This window comes from Macaca mulatta, chromosome 7, assembly GCF_049350105.2.
Source record: "Macaca mulatta isolate MMU2019108-1 chromosome 7, T2T-MMU8v2.0, whole genome shotgun sequence".
NCBI lineage: Eukaryota > Metazoa > Chordata > Mammalia > Primates > Cercopithecidae > Macaca > Macaca mulatta.
The window spans coordinates 18,144,666-18,168,919 of NC_133412.1; the positions used below are offsets into that span (position 1 = coordinate 18,144,666).

Here is a 24,254-nt window from a genome sequence, read left to right on the forward strand (position 1 = left end):
ATGGAAAACATTTTGAATGCCACTAACTTAACTGAAATGGAAACTGTGTTATAGCAGTTTTAACACAAATCTTAACACAATTCCTTAAGCTGGACAGAGCCGCTTACTACCTGCTGGGTTTACCCAAGTCCCAGGCAGGTAAAATCTCTCTGTGTCACAGATGGGGTTGCGAGACTCTCTGGGGCCCACAGACCCGTCTCCTGTAGATCTAACTGCTCCTGAAGTGTGGGTCATGGAAAAAGTTCTGAAAGAGGAGTAAAAAATTCAGGTGTGGGCCGGGCGCAGTGGCTCACGCCTGTGATACAAACACTTTGGGAGGCTGAGGCGGGTGGATCACTTGAGGTCAGGAGTTTCAGATCAGCCTGGTCGACATGGTGAACCCTGTCTCTACTGAAAACCCAAAAATCAGCCGGGCGTGGCGGCACATCACACGCCTGTAGTCCCAGCTACTCGGGAGGCTGAGGTATGAGAATGGCTTGAACCCAGGAGGCGGAGGTTGCGGTGAGCCGAGATCGCGCCACTGCACTCCAGCCTGGGCGACAGAGCGAGGCTCTCTTTCCAAATAAACAGAAAATTCAGGTGTGGGGAGGGGCTCTACAATAACCCGCCACCTTATGCTGAGCCAATCACTTAAACTCTCGGAGTCTTTGTTTCCACATCTATGAACTAGTGCCAATGGTCCTTGCCTACCTCACAGGCTTGTTTTGAAGGTCACATCAAATGAGATAATTTATGTGAAAGCACTTTGGTGTCATACAATATGTGAGGTATTATCTTGAATGCTAATGAATTGCTTACAGCTTACAAACACAAATGAATCATTCCTTTTGACTTAACAGGCAGCTAAGTAACTTCAAAAATCCAGAGCTTCAGCCAGACAGCTTTGGTGAAACCAGGCTTGGAAAAAATAACTTAAATAAAAAAAAATAGGCCAGGTGTGGTGACTCACACCTGTAATCCCAGCACTTTTGAAGGCCAAGGTGGGAGGATCCCTTGAGCCCAGGAGTTCAAGACCAGCCTGGACAATATAGGGAGATCCTGCCTCTAAAAAAAATAATAAATAAGTAAATAAATAAATAAATAAATAAATAAACAATGTGGTAATATATTGAGGCTACAAAAAAATTTTAAAAAGGCTGGGCGTGGTGGCTCATGACTATAATCCCAGCACTTTGGGAGGCCGAGGCAAGTGATCACCTGAGGTCAGGAGTTTGAGACCAGCCTGGCCAACACGGTGAAACCCCATTTCTACTAAAAATACAAAAATTAGCTGGGTATTGTGGCGTGTGCCTGTAGACCCAGCTACTCGGGAGGCGGAGGGAGGAGAATCACTTGAACCTAGGAGGCGGAGGTTGCAGTGAGCCAAGACCGCACCATTGCATGCCAGCCAGGGTAACAGAGATTCCATCTCAAAAAAATAAAATAAAATAAAATAATAAACAACAGGCGGCCGGTCGTAGTGGCTCACACCTGTAATCCCAGCACTTTGGGAGGCTGAGGTGGGCAGATGACCTGAGGTCAGGAGTTTGAGACTAGCCTGGCCAACATGGTGAAACCCTGTCTCTACTAAAAATACAAAAATTAGCTGGGTGTGGTGGCACACGTCTGTAATCCCAGCTACTGGAGAGGCTGAGGCAGGAGAATCGCTTGAACCCAGGAGGCAGAAGTTGCAGTGAGCCAAGATCGTGCCATTGCACTCCAGCCTGGACAAAAAGAGCAAAACTCCGCCTGAAACAAAACAAAACAAACAGGCTCAGTACCCAACCTTAAGGCCTCAGCATCTGGTCTAGATATAAGAGGCTCTGGGAAAGGCCCCCTTTGGAGACCTCGTCAGGCACACTTCAGATCCAGAAATGGCCCCCAGATGCCCACAGAATCAAGCGTAACCACCCTAGGGCCTAGAGGCCCAAACACACAGTTCTCAGATTCATCTCCTATGACCTTTGTCAGCAAACCCTAGGCCATGCCCACTCCCTGTCAAGCTAGGCACTCCACATCGGCATGCCCTGGTTGCTCCCTTGAGCCCTTGTCTGTCCTCTGTCCTCAAAAACCAAGTCTTCTTAAATTTGTAAGAAACAATGTTGATGTACCACTTTCTAGGGTATAAAAGAAATATGTAGCTAGTGGTACCGAGATAATAGCTAGCTTAAAGATAAAACAGCCTTTTCCTTACAGTAATTTCTATGCTATAATATAACCTCCCTCCCAGAAAATGTCAACATTAAGTTTCCCTGGTAGTTTTCCTGATAAATAGACTTAAGCTTTGAGTCTTGAAAAACAATCAAAATGCATTTTCAAGCATCTGGCTTCCCTAGGCAATTACCTGCCAAGGTGAGTGAGCTACACACCCTCCAAAGGGCTTCAAATGAAAGGTAAGGCTGCTATAGATAGAAGAAAAAGGCAGGTTGGGCATGCTGACTCACGCCTGTAATCCCAGCACTTTGGGAGGCCAAGGCAGGAGGATTGCTTGAGCCCAGGAGTTCGAGACCAGCCTGGGCAACATAGGGAGACCCCATCTCTACAAAATATTTTTCTAAAAATTATCCAGGCGCCGGGCGCGGTGGCTCAAGCCTGTAATTCCAGCACTTTGGGAGGCCGAGACGGGCAGATCACAAGGTCAGGAGATCGAGACCATCCTGGCGAACACGGTGAAACCCCGTCTCTACTAAAAAATACAAAAAAACTAGCCGGGCGAGGTGGCGGGCGCCTGTAGTCCCAGCTACTCCGGAGGCTGAGGCAGGAGAATGGCCTAAACCCGGGAGGCGGAGCTTGCAGTGAGCTGAGATCCGGCCACTGCACTCCAGCCTGGGCGACAGAGCCAGACTCCATCTCAAAAAAAAAAAAAAAAAAATTATCCAGGCATGGGGCACTCCTGTGGTCCCAGCCTGGAAGACAGAGTGCGACCCCCAGAAATACACATGTGGGCTGCACAAGAGTGGAAAGGATCTTGACTGGGGCTCTAGTCTCAGGTTGATGCTCACTCGCTGGATGGTCGTGGACAAATTTTGTAACCTCTCTGAACCTCCATTCTCCAGTCTACAAAATAAGACAGTAAATGACCATGAAGATCCCTTCTAACTGCTGCAATATATTCTTTTCTCCCTTCAAGATCTTGCACAAAAACACCAGTCATATAAATCACGTCTTCCTCTTTATTCCTACAGCATTTTCTTGTATACTCTTACTGAACCTCATTCATTGTACCTCAGTGTTCACTGAGCATATAACTGTGTGAGCTGCCAGAAGTCAGAAGTGGTATCTCACTCAGCTCTAAGTTCCACCATGCTCAAACAGTACCTTGTCCATGGTGATGAACTCCATTCATTTGTTGCTGTGAACTAAACGTTGAACTCTGGTGATCTTCAGTTTTGTTCTACTTGATCCTCCACCACCTTCCTACCCGGACCACTGCCTCAATCGAGAATCACTGGTGTGCTGTTAGGTGACTCAGCACTGATGTGTCAGGAATGGAGTGAGTAAAGAAGGGGTTCAGGTGGAGGACACAAGCTGGGGGCGATTTATATTTGACTTTCAAGCTTACAGTGTAAGGAAGATGGACTCATGAAGAAAACAGCAAAAACTGACTCATAGTGAGCGTTCACTCTGTGCCAGGCACTGTGCCAAATGCTTACATGGATCAAGCCTCAAAACAGTGCTATCAAGGACAGACTATCATCATCTTTGTTTTGCAGACGAGGAAACCAAGGTACAGATTGGTTAAATATTTGCTCCAGGTCACAAACTAGGTCATGGGGCAAGTATCCAGACAATCTGACTCCAAAGTCCACTTTCTTAACTGTAACTGCTAGTAAGTACAAAGGTAATTATGAAGGCACATTTACAATTCCAACATCTGTATCATGATTTCCATCTATTCTTAACACATGGTAGATGCAACAAGCAACAATTCTTAGCCTCACACGTTAAAGATAGTTATAAAAACTGTTACTTTCAATCCCAGCACTTTGGGAGGCCAAGGCGGGCGGATCACAAGGTCAGGAGTTCGAGATCAGCCTGGCCAATATGGTGAAACCCTGTCTCTACTAAAAATACAAAAATTAGCCGGGTGCGGTGGCGGGCGCCTATAGTCCCAGCTACATGGGAAGCTGAGGCAGGAGAATGGCGTGAACCCAGGAGGCGGAGTTTGCAGTAAGTGGAGACTGTGTCACTGCACTCCAGCCTGGGCGACAGAGCGAGACTCCTTCTCAAAAAAAAAAAAAAGAAAAGAAAAACAAAACCTGTTACTTTTGGCTGGACACAGTGGCTCATGCCTGTAATCCCAGCACTTTGGGTGGCTAAGGCCAGCGGATCACTTGAGCCCAGGAGTTCAAGACCAGCCTGGGCAACATAGTGAGACCCCATCTCTACAAAAAATACAAAAATGACCCTGGCATGCTGGCACACACCTGTAAGCCCAGCTACTCAGGAGGCTGAGGTGGGAGGATCACCTGAGCCCAGGAAGTCAAGGCTGCAGTGAGCTATGATTGCACCACTGCACTTTGGCCTGGGCAACAAAGCGAGACCATCTTTAAAAAAACAAAAAACAAAAATAAAAACTGTTACTCTCTTTATTAAATTTATTTATTTATTTTTATTTATTTATTTTTTTTCTGAGACGGAGTCTTGCTCTGTCACCCAGGCTGGAGTGCAGTGGCGCGATCTCGGCTCACTGCAACCTCTGCCTCCCAGGTTCAAGCGATTCTCCTGCCTCAGCCTTCTGAGCAGCTGGGATTAGAGGTGCCTGCCACCAAGCCCGGCTAATTTTTTGTATTTTTAGTAGAGATGTTTCACTGTGTCAGCCAGGCTGGTCTCGAACTTCCGACCTCAGGTGAGCCCCTGCCTCGGCCTCCCAAAATGCTGGGATTCCAGGCATGAGCCACTGTAAATTTATTTTTAATATGTATTTTTAGCTGACTCTTGCTCCTCTCTGGAAAACCTGTTATTTTCTGCACCAAGATCCTCTCTAGGAAATCATCAACTGATTAGAAAACATAAACTTCTAGGCTGGGCACAGTGGCTCGTGCCTGTGATCCCAACACTTTAGGAGGCCGAGGCAGGAGGATTGCTTCCATGACCACGCACCTGCACTCCATCCTGGGTGGGAGAGGGAGATGGTGTCTCAAAAAAAGGAAGGAAGGCAGGGAGGAAGGGATAGAAGGGATGAAAGGGATGGAAGTGAGGGAGGGAGGGAAGGAAGAAAAACACGAATTTCTAGAACTGCCAACGTTAGCCTCTGCATTTCAAAATGATGGGCCCCGGGAGCAAGAGACAGAGAAGATGGAAACAGACAAGATGTGGGGGCCCTAAAACTGCTTCTCTTCACATTTGTATCCTTAGCACCAGGCTCAGAGTTTGACACAAAACAGGCACTTAATAAAAATGCTGTTTAAGGGAAATGTTTCAACCCTCCTCTAAAACACTCATGGAGAAAAGGAAGGGAAATGAAAAAGAACCAGGCACTCTCAAGTTTGATTTAATAAACGTTCAGTGTGGGCTGGGCGTGATGGCTCCCAACACTTTGGGAGAACGGGGCGGGCGGATCACAAGGTCAGGGGTTCAAGACCAGCCTGGCCAACATGGTGACATCCGTCTCTACTAAAAATACAAAAATTAGCCGGGCGTGGTGGTGGGCGCCTGTAGTCCCAGCTAATTGGGAGGCTGAGGCAGGAGAATCACTTGAACCCGAGAGGCAGAGGTTGCAGTGAGCCAAGATCATGCCACTGCACTCCAGCCTGGGCAACAGAGTGAGACTCTGTCTAAAATAAAATAAAATAAAATAAAATAAAATAAAATAAAATAAAATAGGTTCAGTGTGTGCCTGCTCTGGGCAAGGCACCAAGCACACAGCATGCTGCTTTCTAGAGTCAGGGCTGCAAGTGGAGAGATGGGCGACTTCCTACCTACCGGGTGAGAGTATAAGTCAGTATGACCTTTCTGAAATGCAATTCTGCATTATAAACCAAAAGCTTGTAAATATATTTACTCTCAGTCTAATAACTTCACTTCGTCATAAAATATTACTGCCCAAGAAAATAAGAATGCATGTTCATCAATCATTCAGCAAAGATTTATTGAGCATCTACCAAGGGCGAGGCATTGTTCTAGGTGCTGGAGACACTGTAGTAAACAAAACAGAGGAAGTCCTTTCCTTCCTGGATTTTTTACATTCTAATGGGGAGAGCAATGGTAAGCAAATGGGCATGTACTATAATGTGTAGTAGTGAGATCTACTTCGAAATATACAGCAGATAAGGGTGTGGGGGTAGCTCATTTAAATAGGTGGTCAGGAAAAGCCTCTCTGAGCAGATGATATTTGAATGGAAATCTGAATTAGGCGTGGGAGATGGACGACTGCCCAGAGAAAGAATGTTCTAGCAGAAGGATTAGCATGTGTAAAGGCCCTGAAAATCAGGAATGTGTTAGGTGTGCTGGAAAAAATCACAGGAGGCCCACTTCACACTTATTAGGATGGTTATTATCCAAAGAAAACAGAAAATTAAGTGTTGAAAGGATGTGGAGAAAATGGAACTCCTGTGCATTGCTGGTGGGAAGGTTAAATGGCACAGCCATTGTGGAAGCCGGTATGTCCTCAAAACATTAAGCATAGAATTACCATATGATCTAGCAGTTCTCCTTCTGGGTATATACTCAAAAGAACTGTTTTGTTTTTGTGACCCAATCTTGCTGTCACCAAGGCTGGAGTGAAGTGGTTCAATTCACTATAGCCTTGACCTCCTGGGCTAAAGCAATGCTCCCACCTCAGCCTCCCGAGTAGAGTAGCTGGGACTACAGGCGTGTGCCACCACAATGAGCTAATTTCTTCTTTTCTTTTTTGTAGAGACAAGGTTTCGCCATGTTGCTCAGGCTGATCTCAAGCTCCTAGGCTCAAGCAATTCTGCCTCAGTCTCCCAAAGTGCTGGGATTACAGGCATTAACCACCGCACTAGCACAAGAAATTAGAGTAGGGACTCTGCTTCAGGCCAGGAGTTTGAGACCGGCCTGGGCAACATAGCAAAATCCCATCTCTACAAAAAATTTAAAAATCAGCTGGGCATGATGGTACATGCCTGTAGTCCTAGCTACTCAGGAGACTGAAGTGGGAGGATGACTTGGGCCCAGGAGGGTGAGGCTGCAGTGAGCTGTGATCGCACAATTTCACTCCAGCCTGGGCAACAGAGCAAGACCTTGTTTCAATAACCACAAAAAATTCATAAAGTAGGAACTCAAACAGATTTCTTTTCTTTTTTTTTTTTTTTTTTTGAGACAGACTTTCGCTCTTGTTGCCCAGGCTGGAGTACAATGGCACAATCTTGGCTCACTGCAACCTCCGCCTCTGGGTTCAAGTGATTCTCCTGCCTCAGACTCCCTAAGTAGTGGGATTACAGGCGCCCACCACCATGCCCAGCTAATTTTTCTATTTTTAGTAGAGCCAGGGTTTCACTATGTTGGCCAAGTTGGTCTTGAACTCCTGACCTTGGACGATGCACCTGCCTCAGCCTCCCAAAGTGCTGGGATTACAGGTGTGAGCCACAGCACCCAGCCAATTTTTTTTTTTTTTTTTTTTTTTTTGAGATAGAGTCTCGCTCTGTTGCCCAGGCTGGAGGGCAGTAGCACGATCTCGGCTCACTGCAACCTCCGCCTCCTGGGTTCAAGCAATTCTCCTGCCTCAGCCCCCCTGGGTAGCTGGGATTACAGGCACCCACCACCACGCCTGGCTAGTTTTTCTATTTTTAGTAGTCAGGGTTTCACCATATTGGCCAGGCTGGTCTTGAACTCCTGACTTCAGGCAGTCCACCAGCCTCGGCCTCCCAAAGTGCTGGGATTACAGGTGTGAGCCATGGCACCTGGCTCAAACAGATTTCTAACCCACATTCATACTAGCATTATTCACAATAGTCAAAAGCTGAAAACAACCAAAATATTCATCGACAGATGAATGGATAAACGAAATGTGGTATATACATAAAATGGAATATTATTCAACCTCAAAAAGGAAGGAAGCTCTGACACATGCTACAACATGGCTGAACCTTGAAAGCATGATGTTAATTAAGCGAAATAAGCCCACACAAAAAGACAAATATTGCATGGTTGCACTTATATGAGGTTCATAGAATAGTCAAATTCACATAGAGAAAGAAAGTAGAAGAGTGGGTCACAGTAGCCTGGGGGAGAAGGGAACGGGGAATCACTGTTTGTTGAGTGTAGAGTTTCAGTTTAAAGTGATGGAAAAGTTCTAGAGATGGATGGTGGTGATGGCTGCACAACAATGTAAATGTACTTAATGCCACTGAATCCTATAATCAAAAAGGATGAAAATGGTAAGTAGTAAATTTTGTGTTAAATATATTGTTTATCACAATGTTGTAGGAAATATCAGGAGGACTGATGTGGCTGGAGCACAGTGAGCAAAGGGGAGAGTGGTGGCAGGGAACGTGCAGGACAGGCAATAAGAGCCACATGGGCCAGGGGAAGGACTTCCGATTTCATTCTAGGACTGGTGAGAAGCCACTGGGAGTTGTGACCAGAGGTGACAAAATCTGATTCACATTCTAAAGGCTCACTCTGGCTGCTGTGTGAAGAGGATCAAGAGGATCAAGAACAGAAATAGGAAAAGGATTCAAAGGCCACTGCAGTCACCCAGGTAATTCCTGAGATTACTTTGGAATCTCTCTTGAAGGTTTGCAAACAGCGTTAACTTACAACTTAACCCTTCATTCTGGCAGCGTGGTGCCCCGCCTTGTGAGTGTGCGTGTAAGAATTTGGCGCTCGCTGCTTCAGGCTCTAGCAGGAGACGGATCCTCTCCCCAGGAGCACTTCCACCCGAAACCCAGGTCCTCAACTTAAGGCTTTCCCACAAAAAAAACCCACACCATGCCCTGCCTGTCTCCTCTAGGGCTGGACAGGGAACAAGGAGAATGGCTGATTGTTAAATCCCCATGAAAGGTGGTGTTTAGCCCACTTCTGGCCTGCTAGGTTTGTTGTGATACGAGGGAAGAACATTTGCAGAAAGGCTACTTTCGTGTACACAAAGGCAGAGTGTACAGAAAGGAACTTGTCCCTAACTTGAACAAGGATGAGCAGATTTTCCTGTAAAGGGCCAGAGAGTAAAAATTTTAGGGAGCTACATATGGTCTTTGCTGTATATTCTCCTTTGTTGTTTTGTATTTGCTTCTGTTGCTGGATCATATTACTTCTATATTTAATTACCGTATGAATCATATGATAATTGTTGAGTCATATGATAATGCTATGTTTAATTTTTTGAGAAATCATCATACCATCTTACAGTATCTGCACCACAGCAATGCACAGGGCTCCAATTTCTCTACATCCTCACCAACATTTATTTCTCTCTCTCTCTTTTTACTTTTTATTTTTAGAACAAGGTCTCGCTCTGTCACCCAGGCCAGAGGGCAGTGGCACAATCAGAGCGCACTGTAGCCTGGAACTCCTGAGCTCAAGCAATCCTCCCACCTTAGCCTCTCCATAAGCCATCACACCAGGGTTTTTTTTTGCCTTTTTTTTTTTTTTTTTTTTTTTTTGAGACGGAGTCTCTCTCTGTCGCCCAGGCTGGAGTGCAGTGGCTGGATGGATCTCAGCTCACTGCAAGCTCTGCCTCCCGGGTTCACGCCATTCTCCTGCCTCAGCCTCCGGAGTAGCTGGGACGACAGGCGCCCACCACCTCGCCCGGCTAGTTTTTTGTATTTTTTTAAGTAGAGACGGGGTTTCACCATGTTAGCCAGGATGGTCTCGATCTCCTGACCTCGTGATCCTCCAGTCTCGGCCTCCCAAAGTGCTGGGATTACAGGCTTGAGCCACCGCGCCCGGCTGCCTTTTTTTTTTTTTTGTCTCATAATAGCTATCTTAATGGGTGTGAAGTGGTATCACAACATTGTTTGTTTGTTTTTTGAGACGGAGTCTTGCTCCGTTGCCCAGTCTGGAGTGCAGTGGCACGATCTCTGCTCACTGCAACCTCTGCCTCCCAGGTTCAAGCGATTCTCCTGCCTCCTCAAGTAGATGAGACTACAGGCGCCTGCCACTACGCCCGGCTAATTTTTGTGTTTTTAGTAGAGATGGGGTTTCACTATGTTGGCCAGGCTGGTCTTGAACTCCTGACCTCAGGTGATCCACCTGCCTCTGCCTCCCAAAGTGCTGGGATTACAGGTGTGAGCCACCGCACCTGGACTCAAAATGGTTTTGATCTGCATTTACCTAATGACTAGTGAAGTTGAGCATCTTTTCATGTGCTTATTAGCCATTTGTATTATCTTCTTTGGAGAAATGTCTATTGAGGTTCTTTGCCCCCACCACCCTCCTTTTTTAAAAATTTTTTTACAGACAGAGTTTCACTCTGTCACCCAGGCTGGAGCACAGTGGCATGATCAGAGTTCACTGTAACTTCAAACTCCTGGCTTGGCCATTTTTTAACTGAGTTGTTTGTTTTTTGGTTGTCGAGCTGTGTTTTTTTTCTACAACCATTTAAACATGTAAAAACCATTCTTAGCACATAAACCATTAAAAAAAAAAAAGGTTGGCTGAGTGTGGTGGCTTACGCCTGTAATCCTAGCACTTTGGGAGGCCGAGGCAGGTGGATCACGAGGTCAGGAGTTCAAGATCAGCCAGGCCAAGATGGTGAAACCCCGTCTCTACTAAAAATACAAAAATTAGCCGGGTGTGGTGGTGAGTGCCTGTAATCTCAGCTACTCCGGAGACTGAAGCAGAGAATTGCTTGAACCCGGGAGGCAGAGGTTGCAGTGAGCCAAGATTACACCACCACACTCCAGCCTGGGTGACAGTGAGACTCTTGTCTCAAAAAAAAAAAGGTCATGGGCCATTTGCCCCCTCAAACTGTAGTTTGCCCTACTCCTTCATTTTACATTTGGGGAAAGTCAGGCCCTGAGAGAGGCAGTGACTGCCCTTGGTCTCCTGATTGTCAAGTAAAGTTGTTGCAGTGGTCTCTTTAGCTACTACTTCATTCATTCAACAAATACTTATTGAGAACCTACTATGTGCCAGTCACCAGGGAAGGGGCTGCTACGGAAGAGCCTGAATCAGATCTGGTCCTCAGAAGCAGGAGTGCAGAGGGCATTAAGGTATGAGACAAATAATCACACAAATAAATACATAAATGCAAACTGAAATAAGTGTTAGAAAAAAGAAAAGCCAGCTGCTATGAAAGAGAATATAGGCAAGGCTTCTCTGAGAATGCCATTTCAACTGAGTTCTGAAGGACAAGTGAAAGCAACTCAGATTAGCAGAAGGGGAGGAAGAGCATTCCTGGCAGAGGAAAATGTATGAATGGGCTAAGAAATTCTATTGAGTATTTTATTAAAAGTGCTAAATAGGGTTTTCAGGGAGTAGCAAAGTCACTCCATTTTCTGTGAGGAGAACTGGAGAGGCCCAATAGATCAGAATGGAATAGGCTGAAAGCAGAAACAGGTTGGCAGGCTCCTTGAAACATTTGGCTGAGTGGATGGGGGCCTGGGCTGGAGTGGTGGTGGTGGAGACAGAGAGGGTGAACAGGTTTGAGGATTATTTGGGAGCCTGACTCATCAGGACCCGGTGATGTTCTAGATGGCATGGGTGAGAGGACAGGGAGGTACTGAGAATGACTCCAGGTTCCTAGCTTGAATAGATGGATGGTGGTGCCATAAGATAGGGAAATCCAAGGAAGGAGCAGGTTTGGAGAGAGACTTGAAAGAGTTCAATTTTTTTTTTTTTTTTTTTTTTTGAGACAGATTCTAGCTCTGTCACCCAGGCTGGAGTGCAGTGACTTGATCTCAGCTCACTGCAACCTCCGCCTCCCAGGTTCAGGCGATTCTCCTGCCTCAGCCTCCCAGTAGCTGGGACTACAGGCACATGCCACTGCGTCTGGCTAATTTTTGTATTTTTAGTAGAGATGGGATTTTACCCTGTTGGCCAGGCTGGTCTCAAACTCCTGACCTCAGCTGATGTGCCTGCCTGGGCCTCCCAAAGTGCTGGGATTAGACATAAGCCACTGTGCCTGGCCAATTTTTGGATGTAGTAAGATTTAGACTGCTGTGAAACATCCAAATGGAGGGATCAAACAGGCAGATAGATACATGGATTAGGGATTCAGAGAAGTAGTCTGAACACAAGTTAAATTTGGTAGTGGTGCTCATCACTACCACTGAACCGCGCTGGACAGGGCCAGGGAGCCTTAGTAGACGGAGCAGAGGCCTGAGCATCAGGGTTCTAGTCTCAATTCTGCCACTAACCCACTTCTCTGAGCTGCAGTTTCACCATCAGTAACACAGGGAGCTTGGCCTCCATCAGGGCTTCTTTAACCTTTTTTGAATTAAAATTCCCTCCTCTGGCCAGGTGTGGTACCTCATGCCTATAATCCCAACACTTTTCGGAGGCCAAGGCGGGAGGATTGCTTGAACCCAGGAGTTCAAGACCAACGTGGCCAACATGGTGGAACCCCATCTCTACAAAAATACAAAAATTAGCCGGGCATGGTGGTGCACACCTGTGGTCCCAGTTACTTTTGAGGCTGAGGTGGGAGGATTGCTTGAGGCCAGGAGAAGGTGTTTGCAGTGAGCAGTAATCATGCCACTGACTCCAGCATGGGTAACAGGGAGAGACCCTGCCTCAAAAAAAAAAAAAAAAAAAAAAAAAAAAAAGAAAGAAAAAAAAATGTCCCCCTCTCCTCCAGAATAAATACATAAAAAATATCACACATGATTTTCAGAGGTTCCTTCACCCAGTTCCTGGAGACTTTCTGTAGAGGCCAAATTGAGAACTCCCAGGCTATTTGGACAACCAGTTTAGGAGTTCTTCCTTGTATACACTTGAAATATTTGTGTATCCTCTAGGTTGCCCTATGACAGCAACCTAGGTTGGCTATGACAGGTATTAAACCATGGTGAGGGGACACCAGGGCCTAGGTCTCTCTTGTTTTCTACCAAAAAGTGTCTGTTGCCATGAAGCTAGCCAGTGTATCCAAAGTGCAAATGGGAATAAGTGCTAGAAAGGAGAACTGGCTGCTATGAAAAAGAAAAATAGGTAAGGCCTCTTTGAGGGTGCCACCTACTTATGCTCCAAAATAGACTGTACGTATTAATATATACATTTGCTTTCTTAGAATGCCCTGCCTCCACCTCCACATGTCCAAACTCTTCTCATTCTTCAAGGCCCCAAATACCTTCTCTACTTCCTTTATCCCTTCTCTCAAACTAAAAGCAATCTCAGCCTACACTGAACATCCACAGCACTTTGTACCCCTCTTAAGGAACTTACCATGTCTCCCTTGTATGCATGAATCTTGCCTCTCCTACTAAAAGGCAGGAACAGCACCTGTTACGCTTTATAAAGAGGCTTCACACATATCCCTTATCTCATCTGAGTTAGAACTGGATCCCAGTCACTATTGCCCAGCTCAGACCTTGGTCTCTTGCCTAGACACCAGCCCCACCTGACCCCCTAGTGGCAGCTCTTCCATTCCTCCCACCCCCACCCATTTTCATTATGCAGACTAGAGTTGAATTTTCTTTTCTTTCCTTTTTTCTTTTCTTTTCTCGTTTCTTTTTTAAGAGAGGCAGGGTCTCACCCTGTCATCCAGGCTGGAATGCAGTGGCAAAATCATAGCTCACTGCAACTTCCCAGGCTCAAGTGATCCTCCCACCTCAGCCTTCCATGTAGTGAGGACTACAGGCATGTAACACCCTGCCCAGCTTTTTTTGTGTGTTTTTTATATATATGGAGAGACAGAGTCTCACTATGTTTCCCAGGCTGGTCTCAAACGCCTGACCTCAAGCATTCCTTCCACCTTGGCCTCCCAAAGTGCTGGAATTGCAGGTGTGAGCCATCACATTCAGCTGAATACTTTCTTTAAAATCCAATTATGGGCAGGGCACAGTGGCTCACACGTGCAATCCCAGCACTCTGGGAGACCAAGGCAGGAGGATCACTTGAGCCCAGGAGTTTGAGACCAGCCTGGGCAATACAGCTGGACCCCATCTCTGGGAGAAAAAAAAAAAAAAAACACACACACACACACACCCCACACACAAAACAAATTAGCCAGGCATGATGATGCACACCTGCAGTCCCAGCTACATGGGAGGCTGAGGTGGGTTGACTTGAGCCCAGGAAGCCGAGGCTGCAGCGAGCTGTGATTGTGCCACTGCATTCCAGCCTGAATGAGAGAGATCTTTTCTCAAAAACTAGAATTAAAAAAAAAGAAAATCTGATTATGTAACTTCTCTAATTAATAGAGAATGGCTTCCAACTGACTTCCTCAGGAGTTCTCAAGTTCAGGGTTAGAAACTCTAGATTTCAGCTGGGCGCGGTAGCTCATGCCTGTAATCCCAGCACTTTGGGAGGCCAAGGCTGGTGGATCACTTGAGGTCAGGAGTTCAAGACCAGCCTGGCCAACAGGGTGAAACCCTGTCTCTGATAAAAACACAAAAATTAGCTGGGCGTGGTGGCACATGCCCGTAATCCCAGCTGCTCAGGAGGCTGAGGCAGGAGAATTCCTTGAACCTGGGAGGCAGAGGTTGCAGTGAGCCAAGATTGCATCACTGCACTCCAGCCTGGGCAACAGAGTGAGACTCCATCTCAAAAAAAAAAAAAAAAAAAACCCCAAAACTCCAGATTTCCCACTCGGATCTTGGGTGAAATGTCTCAAATAATTTCCCACTAGTAATAAAGTACTAATTAAATAATATACAGGCAGGGCATGGTGGCTCTCACCTGTAATCCCAGCACTTTGGGAGGCTGAGGTGGGAAGATCACGGAAAAAAAAAAAAAAAAAATTAGCCAGGCGTGCTGGTGCATGCCTATAGTCCCAGCTACTCGGGAGGCTGAGGCAGGAGAATCACTTGAACCTAGGAGGCAGAAGTTGCAATTAGCTGAGATTGCGCCACTGCACTCCAGCTCTGGGCGACAGAGCAAGACTCCGTCTCAAAAAATAATAATAAATAAAGAATTTTAAAAATAATAATTTGCAAACGGAGAGCACTTAGAATACAATCCAGGAAAAAAAAATACTGTCTAGGACATAGTAAGCATTATACAGGTGTTAGGAATTATTAATCCTAAAATATTAAAACATGAGAGAGGTGGAGCAGATGCTTTTGATGCTTCATAGACATGCCATGGCCACTTCTGATTTCAACTGCGGCTGCAGGGGACAGATTTGTGCAGGTTGACAGCATCTCTCAGGGACCCTCTGGGTCTCCCTGATTTTCTGCCCCAGAGCTTCCTCTTCTCAAAAGCTCACTCACCCCATGAGCAGGGCAGCTCAGAAGTACAGGGACAATAGTGGGCACTAATTTTCTTTTTTCCTTTTTTTTTTTTTTTTTTTTTAATTTGAGACGGAGTCTCGCTCTGTCACCCAGGCTGGAGTGCAGTGGCACAATCTTGGCTCACTGCAACCTCCACCTCCCGGGTTCCAGCGATTCTCTTGCCTCAGCCCCCCGAGTAGCTGAGGCTATTGGTGCGTGCCACCACGCCTGGCTAGTTTTTGTATTTTTAATAGAGACGGGCTTTCACCATATTGGCCAGGCTGGTCTCGAACTCCTGACCTCGTGATCCGCCCGCCTCGGCCTCCCAAAGTGCGGGGATTAGAAGTGTGAGCCACCGCACCCGGCCTAATGGGCACTAATTTTACTTTTTTTTTTTTTTTTTTTTTTTTTGAGACGGAGTCTTGCTTTGCCGCCCAGGATGGAGTGCAGTGGCGCGATCTCGGCTCAGTTGGGCACTAATTTTCATTTGATGAACGCCTCTCCCTATATTGTTAAAACTACCACCATGATCCAGGGGGAGATAACAGAAATCCTAAATCCAGCTTGATCAGTGTTTCACTCCCTGGCATCTTTTATCAACACCTAAGGTAGCATGGAACTCTAGGCCGTCTGCCTTAACTTTCTGATCCTCCTGCTTTTAGCCCACTAACGAGCACATGCTGAGAAGGGCATCAGCTACCTGAAAAGAATCAATGGGCTAGAGTGGAAAAGAAAATAGAGACAGCAGGGTCATCGGTCACATTGGCAAGGGGGCATGAAAAGGGAGTGGAGAGGCCTTGAGATCTGACTTTTCTTTCGCCCTAGGCTCTAAGTGGAGGAATTAAATCAGCCTGCAGAAGAGACTGAAACGAGGCACCTCTTGTCACAGCCAAGGCAGAAGCGGAAACGGAGGCCGAGACTGCGCAAGCGCAGAGGAGGCTAGCGTTCCCTCGCAGCCTCACCCCGCGGCCTCTAGCAGACAGAGGCCACAGGGAGAGCACAGCCACCCGGCGCGAAGAGCCCTCTGTTCCCCGCTTCCTCTTGAGGCCCTCGGACCGTCCAGGAAATGTCTGGGAGCCCGCTGCGGAGGGCATAGGGCCGACCCTCGCTCCCCGCCCAGGACCCGAATGAACCTGGAGAGCGGATACCAGCCGCGGCCCTGGCGCTAGGACAGGAAGGGCCGCCAGACCTCTCAGGATCAGCCTTCCTCGCCACCATTCTCACCTCTTTGTCCGCTGCCTTCTCCTCAATGCCTAGCAGCGCGTACAGGTCCATCTGTAAGAGCTCCTTGGTCACTGCCATGGTTCTGGCCTGACGGATTCGTACTACAACTCCCAAGAGTCTAAGCGCGCGTGCGGACTGCCGGCTCCGAGTGGCGCCTAGCCCTCTGGGAATTGTGTTCTGGGTCAGGCTTGACTGACTCTGAGGGAGGCTGGCAGTCGTGAATGAACTACGACTCCCAGCAGCCCCCGTTGCCGCCGCTGCCGTAGGCTGGCTGCAGGGGAGCGTGCGGATTCCCCGCTGTAGGTCGCGGCCGGACAGTGCCAGTGGGCGTGTGGGGCGGGGCAGGGCGTGGCAGGGCAGGGAAGGGAAGGGCGGAGCTGGGGTGAGGGTACAAGGGGCCTAGGACTTGGGCGGCGTGACTTCAACTCTGCAGATCCTGCGGTGCTGGGAGCCACCATGGAGAGTAGGTGCTACGGCTGCGCTGTCAAGTTCACCCTCTTCAAGAAGGAGGCGAGTCTTCCCTCCCCGAAAGCTGCAGGGCCAGGGAGGAGAAGAGGGAAAAGCGCGGGACTTAACGTCCAAAACTTGGTCTTACGGCCCCTTTCCAGCTATGTAGTTTTGATGAAGTCATTGATCCTCAGTTTCCATTTCTGTAAAATGGGACTAACATTCCCTCGCTTTCTGAGTTTATGTGAGGGTCCACTGAAGTGCTTTAGGTTGAGAGTTCCCTATAAACTGTAAAGCGCGCTGCCGTCATTTTTGCAACGCTACTCTTTTCTGTCGGCCCAGTGTAGCATCTGGCGGTTTTTTTCTCTCCACCCTGCCCCTCTGAAGCACGGTGTCTATCACACCAAGCCCGTTACTCTCTCCGCTCTGAACCTTCCCCACCCCGCAGCCCGCCCTTCTCCAGGTCGCTCGAGTTCGGTTACCACACTTCCTCCTGATTCAGGGGCACCATGGTGAAGGGTAGCTGTCCTGTCCTTATCACCGACCTGCCAGATTCCTCTAGTAAACTGCAGGCCCCCTCTGCCTCAGTTGTGGCTAGGGATTCTGACCAGGAGATGCTGGGAACCAGATGGAGTAAATTAGTATCATGTAGGAAGGCAGGACTGTGTAGCGTTTACCAACCTGGATTTTGGAGTCAGGGTTCAAATCTGAGATCTGCTGTCTTACTGAGGGGGTGACCTTGGTTTGGGTAAAAGGATCTCTGTTCCTCTCGAAACAAGTATAATCACGGTTGGCATCAAGATTAAGTAAAATAATGTGTGTAAATTGTGAGGAATGAATCACATGATGAATGTTAAGTACTGGGTTTAGTGCCTGGTACATAGTAAGTGCTTAATAAATGGAGGCTATTGTTAGCCCATCCTGAGCAAGAGCAGAGGAGGCATGGGCTCTGCTCAGTCTCTGATTCTCCTTTGTGGAAGAGTCAGTGGCCTGAAATACTGGGTTTTATCTATCTGCCTTCTACACCCCTGGGTCAGGGAATTGAAGACAGGGTAGAAAGCCTGGGAATTTTGTATAAACCTTCATTTGGCTTGAATAAGATGCTGGAAACCGAGGAATTGCTTTACTCTCCACCCCTAGGCCTTAGGGGCCCCACTCCTCTTCCTCCTCCCAGCAGCTGGCCATGACTTCAGTGACTTCTCTGTATGTGAGATTGGAGAGTCCCTGGGAGCAGCCTGTAGGGGCAGGTGAGAGGTGGATCTCCTGTTTCATGTTTCTTGTAGTATGGCTGTAAGAATTGTGGCAGGGCCTTCTGTTCAGGCTGCCTAAGCTTCAGTGCAGCAGTGCCTCGGACTGGGAACACCCAACAGAAAGTCTGCAAGCAATGCCACGAGGTCCTGACCAGGTGAGAGGCAGGCATGGGTGAAAGTTCAGTCAAGTATGGCAGTGGGCATCTGGCCAGCCCTCACAGCTTTGTACTCTGAGAGTCAGCCGAGGAAGTGTTTGGAGTGGGGGGCACTACCTGGTGGGATGGCAGGACTTATAACACTAGATTTCTTCTCTGTAGAGGATCTTCTGCCAATGCCTCCAAGTGGTCACCACCTCAGAACTATAAGAAGTAAGTGCTGAAGAGAAAAAGACAAAGAGGGTTGGGGAAAGGCTAAGGGAGCCATAGGGAAAGACCCTCCCCGAATCTTCTAGATGGAATGAGCACAGAATCAGGAGAATGCTCTCCTCTCCAGCTCCTCACTGCCCTCTTGGGCTTGTAAAGCAGCTCTTCAGCCCTCTCTCCAGGACAGGCACTAGGTATAGCTTGTCCTTTCAGCTAGACCCTCTGGCTGGTCAGCCAGGTTGGGCTGCAGGGTGGCATGAGTGAGGGGCACAGCAGATTGCCCACTGGAGGCCTCCCTAGGTGCCCAGAAATGATTCGATTTGAATGGGAAACAGTGAGTGGGTGCCTTCACTTTTCCCCTCTGCCTTCTTCAAGAGCCTCTGTCTCATATCCTGCCAGGCGTGTGGCAGCCTTGGAAGCCAGGCAGAAGCCCAGCACTTCCCAGAGCCAGGGACTGACCCGACAAGACCAGATGATTGCTGAGCGCCTAGCACGACTCCGCCAGGAGAACAAGCCCAGTGAGCGGGGGCAGATGGGGTTGCCTAGAGGACACAGTCCAGGGCTTCTGGGACTGAGATGCCTCTGGCCCTTACAAGGCTCCCTCCGTGCCAATTGCAGAGTTAGTCCCCTCACAGGAAGAGATAGAGGCACGACTGGCTGCGCTAAAGGATGAACGTCAGGGCTCCATCCCTTCCACCCGGGAAATGGAGGCACGACTTGCGGCGTTGCAGGGCAGAGTTCTACCTTCTCAAACCCCCCAGCCGGTGAGTGTTGTGGCTTAGGAGAGAAGCGGGAGTGCTAGGGGGAGGACCCAGCAGATGCCCAGACACAGGTATTGGGGTGGTACAAAAGTAATTGCAGTTTTTGTCATTACTTTTAATTGCAAAAACCTCAGTTACTTTTGCACCAGCCTTTGTATTTTATGTACTTTGCAGGAGTTGGCAAAGCCTCCCACCCCTACCTCCTGATCCTCAGGCCTGCTACCAGACCCGGGGACCAGGGACAAACAGCACAATTGGGTAGGGCAGGAAAAAGTGGCCCCTCAGTCCTGTTGGGGACTGCCAGACCTACTTGATTATGTGGGCCGTGGATCCTTCTCCTTTCCCTGGGCTTTGAGAACTCCTTAGCATCCATCCCTGACCTAGACTGCTTCTGGGCTACCCCTGCTCTCCACTGAGGTTTCCTCGTCTGGACAGGCACATCACACACCAGACAACAGGACCCAAGCCCAGCAGACACAGGATCTGCTAACGCAGCTGGCAGCTGAGGTGGCTATCGACAGCTGCAAAGGAGGAGACCCAGGTAACCCCTCCATTTGGCTCCCTAGGAATCTGCCCCACCTCTTTCCCCAGACTGGAGAGGCTCTGCTGTCCACCCTCTGGGAGATGAATGTAAATCAGAGAGTGATCAACATTGTAAGAGTTACGATTCATTGAGTGCTTACTCCAAAGGGAGCCAGTGTAAGTCTAGTGTTTAAGTGCACGGGCTTTAGAATCAGACAGTGATTCCCAGTTCTATCACGTATTAGCTGTGTGATGCTGGACAAGTTACTTGACCTAAGTCTCACTTTCCTCATGTGTAAAATGAAGATATGTATGGAAAAACCTACCTCAGGGAAATCACGAGGAGTAAATGAGATAATCCAATAAGTACTTGGGATGGTATCCGACTCATAGTGAGTACTCAGTGAATATTCTCTGCAATCATGATGTTGATAAGGAGGAAGAAGCTATTTAGTAGCACCAGCCACGTCTCAATGCTCAGTAGCCACATGGGCTTCATGGCTGCCATCATGGGCAGCACAGATATAGAACATGATATGGAATGTTTCTGTCATCATAGAACATTCTGTTGGACAGTGCTGTTTGAAGGCTTCAGAGCAGTGTTTTTCTTTTTTTTTTTTTTTTTTTTTTGAGACGGAGTCTCGCTCTGTCACCCAGGCTGGAGTGCAGTGGCCGGATCTCAGCTCACTGCAAGCTCCGCCTCCCGGGTTCACACCATTCTCCTGCCTCAGCCTCTGGAGTAGCTGGGACTACGGGCGCCCGCCACCTCACCCGGCTGGTTTTTTGTATTTTTTAGGAGAGACGGGGTTTCACCGTGTTAGCCAGGATGGTCTTGATCTCCTGACCTCGTGATCCGCCCATCTCAGCCTCCCAAAGTGCTGGGATTACAGGCTTGAGCCCGGCCAGAGCAGTGTTTTTCAACAAAGGATGATTTTGGCCCCCAGGCTACTTGTGGCAACGTTTAGAGACTTTTTGGTTGTCACAACTCAGGATATTACTGGCACCTAGAGGATAGAAGCCAGGGATGCTACTAAATCTTCTGTGTCACAGGACAGCACATCACAGTGAAAAATTACCCAGTCCAAAGTGTCAAGAGAACTAACATTGAGAAATCCTGCTTTAGAGGCACAATCTCATTGAATAGCCTTGATAATCTTAGGAGGCCAGGTGTGGTGGCTCATGCCTGTAATCCTAAACACCTAAGGAGGCAGAGGCAGGAGGGAGGATAGCTTGAACTTGGGAGTTTAAGACTTGCCAGGGCAACATAGCAAGACCCTGTTTTAAAAAAAAAAAAATAAGGTATATACTGTTCTTTTTTATAAATGAGGAAACAGGCCTGGTGAGCTTGAGGAACTTGACCAAGGTCACACAGACATTAAGCTGCAGAGATGAGACTTAAACCTAAGCTGTAATTTTAAACCTCTTGCTCTGAAACACTAAACTGAAGGTGACTGTGTCAGAGCCACACCTAATCTGGTAAAATTCTTCCTGCCCAGTGATATACAAGGTCTTGGCTTCATTGCCCTCTCTGTGCTGATCCCAGGAAATGGTAATTCCTGCCCTGAAAGGCAAAGAGACTGACTGAACCTTGGCCTCATCATGTCTTGTTCCTTTAGAGCAGTGATTCTCAAACCATAGGACACCCACCCTTAGGACAGACTGTTAAAATATCAGGTAGATGGGGATGGATGTGGTTGGAAAAGACATGGCTAAGATTACTAGTTTTTTACATTTGGGAAAATGGAGGAATACTGATTTTATTTGTAATAGAAACCATAGTCTCTAGTGCTGAGCAAAAAGCTGATGATCTGTGATTAGAAAGGGTTGAGAAAGGCCGGGCGTGATGACTCACGCCTGTAATCCCAGCACTTTGGGAGGCCGAGGTGGGTGGATCACAAGGTCAGGAGTTGGATACCAACATGTTGAAACCCCATCTTTACTAAAAATACAAAAATGAGCTGGGCATGGGGGCATGTGCCTGTAATCCCAGCTACTCGGGAGGCTGAGGCAGGAGAATTGCTTGAATCCGGGAGGCGGAGGTTGCAGTGAGCTGAGATCGCACCACTACACTCCAGCCTGGGTGACAGAGCGAGACTCCGCTTCAAAAAAAAAAAAAGAAAATTATTTAAGAGCAAGAAAGCGTTGAGAAATGGGCTCACTGGCTTCTGAGGAGAGATCTTGGGAAGTCTCTGCCTCTCTGATGGCATTACCCCTTCCAGCTGCCTCTCTCCAGAATGACCTCAACCAGGGTGGCCCAGGGAGCACTAATTCCAAGAAGCAGGCCAGCTGGTCCTTGGAGGCGGAGAAGAGCAGACTGCTGGCTGAGGCAGCACTTGAGTTGCGGGAGGAGAACACGAGGCAGGAACGGATTCTGGCCCTGGCCAAGCGACTGGCCGTACTGCGGGGACAGGACCCCGAGAGAGGTGAAGGCTGGGGAGCAGCTGCTTACTGGTGTCCCTTGGTCAAGGCCTCCCTGGCAGGGCTGAGTCAGGTGCTGGGGGTATTTGTGTCCAGAGATCTGCTGAGCCCAGCCCAGAGCCACAAGGAAGGTGGTGGAGCAAAGCAGTGGGTGAGGAGGAGTCAGGGGCAGCCAAGAGGGCAGGGGACCTTCAGTCCATTCAGGGGCTGAGGCTTCCACTCCTGCCTCCAACCTAGCCCTCAGGCCTGCTTCAGTGATGGCCCAGCCCTGCAGGGCTGGGGCAGGCAGGGACAGGTCTGATCAGGGTAGCTGAAGAGGCTTCTCAGCTCTGAAATAAGTGCCCCTGGGAATCGCACCAGTTCTGGGAGGCAGGAGGGCAGCCACTCATGTGAAATCTCTCACCCTCACTCCCCCTTCCCCTGTTCCCATCTCCCTCTTCAAGTGACCCTCCAGGACTATCGCCTCCCAGACAGTGATGACGACGAGGATGAGGAGACAGCCATCCAGAGAGTCCTGCAGCAGGTGGGCCTGGCTTACTCACCTGCCACCCCTTGTCCCATCTCTGCCTCATTGCCCCACCTCCACTGTGGTTGGACAGTAACTGTGAAGCTCCTTCAGGGACAAGAGAGGAATAGAGGAAGTAAGGTACCCAGTGGGAGCCTCATTGGGAGTTCTCATTGGGCCCCCACTGTCCCTGTGACCCAGACCTGCCCACTGGTCCCTGGAGATAGGGAATCAGCAGCCACAAGCCACAAGTAAAGAAAAAGATGAGTTTGAGAAGCTAAGTCCACAGCACACAGAAATACTGGGAGATGGAGGGCCTGGGCCTGGAGCAGGGAGTGGTACCTCTTCACCCTGTCTGCAGCTCACTGAAGAAGCTGCCCTGGATGAGGCAAGTGGCTTTAACATCCCGGCAGAGCAGGCTTCTCGACCCCGGACCCAACCCCGAAGGACACAGCCTGAGGTGAGAAAAGCCCCAGGTGCAGACCCCCAGGCCGCCCACAGCCTTGCTTCCTGCCTGGCTGACTGCTCCTGCAGCGGCTCCCACACCCCACTGGGTACCTTACTTCCTCTATGCCTCTCTGGTCCCTGAAGGCCCAGGATGTGGACCCCAGGCCTGAGGCTGAGGAAGAGGAGCTCCCCTGGTGCTGCATCTGCAATGAGGATGCTACCCTACGCTGCGCTGGCTGCGACGGGGACCTCTTCTGTGCCCGCTGCTTCCGGTGGGTGCAGGTGGAATGTTCTGTGGGAGGGCTCAAGGGCTGCCTGGATCCCTGACTTGTATCCCTTTGTTCCACAGAGAGGGCCATGATGCCTTTGAGCTTAAAGAGCACCACACATCTGCCTACTCCCCTCCGCGTGCAGGCCGAGAGCACTGAGGACACTCTGGTTCTCCTGGAAAGGCAGTCCCACAGGCAGTGGCACCCATTTCTGGGCCCAGCCACAGGACGTCCGATGGGAGAGCTTGTCTGGCTCTACTGATGATGGATAGGCCCCTTCCTGAGCTTTGGTGTCCCTGGAATGAGGAAAGATTCTCTATTCGAGAAGATGACTGGGAGGGCCGAGGGAAGAAGTCGGGGCCCTCCTATTAGAAGCCCAGACTGGAAGTGAGAGGCATGATGGGGAGAGACCAGACTGAATCTACGGGTGAGCCCTGTAACCTGGCTCTGGGGCACAGGGCCCTCCCCTGGCACTTAGTGGATCTAATAAAGTATGTTGATTCATTGAGCCTAGCATCTCATTTCTACAACCCTGTGAGCCTGGGCCCTGTGAGCGGTGGCAGGAACAGAGCAGGCTGTAAGCACAGTTGTGGGGAATGGGGGAAAAGGTTGAGCCATCCTATGAACTTCTCCAGGCAGGAGCAACCCTACCCATCCTGGTGGCGTCACATGAAGTAAACATGCGCATTCATTCATTTGAACTGTGCTCCAGCTCTGGGCAGCCCTACTTAGCCACCAGGCCCCACCATCTTGGATTTCTCAGCCTCTCCGCTACTCACACAATGCATTCTGGGA

General features: G+C 48.8%; 2 protein-coding genes across 8 annotated transcripts in view; one reads left to right on the forward strand and one right to left on the reverse strand.

The window, feature by feature from the left end:
- Positions 1-16,583, reverse strand: part of DNAJC17 (DnaJ heat shock protein family (Hsp40) member C17) — a 43,885-nt gene extending 27,302 nt beyond the window's left edge. For all 4 annotated transcript variants that reach the window (XM_015141952.3, XM_015141951.3, XM_015141950.3 and 1 more), the window contains exon 1: positions 16,479-16,583. In XM_015141952.3, coding sequence (XP_014997438.1) covers positions 16,479-16,556 — 78 coding nt within the window. In that variant the 5' untranslated portion in view covers positions 16,557-16,583. The remainder of the gene's footprint in view (positions 1-16,478) is intronic.
- ZFYVE19 (zinc finger FYVE-type containing 19) lies at positions 16,186-23,967 on the forward strand. Of its 4 annotated transcripts, none has more exons than XM_015141948.3 (11): positions 16,186-16,988; positions 18,209-18,330; positions 18,493-18,543; positions 18,937-19,055; positions 19,156-19,301; positions 19,734-19,839; positions 22,040-22,243; positions 22,682-22,761; positions 23,105-23,203; positions 23,335-23,462; positions 23,540-23,967. In XM_015141948.3, the coding sequence occupies exons 1-11, from the start codon at positions 16,935-16,937 to the stop codon at positions 23,616-23,618; spliced, it is 1,188 nt and encodes a 395-aa protein (XP_014997434.3). In that variant the 5' UTR covers positions 16,186-16,934; the 3' UTR covers positions 23,619-23,967. The 4 variants fall into 4 exon arrangements, with proteins under 4 accessions (XP_014997434.3, XP_028706585.2, XP_028706586.2 ...); XM_028850752.2 differs by having other exon boundaries at positions 16,186-16,941; XM_028850753.2 differs by having other exon boundaries at positions 16,186-16,777.
- Positions 23,968-24,254: the final 287 nt, after the last annotated feature.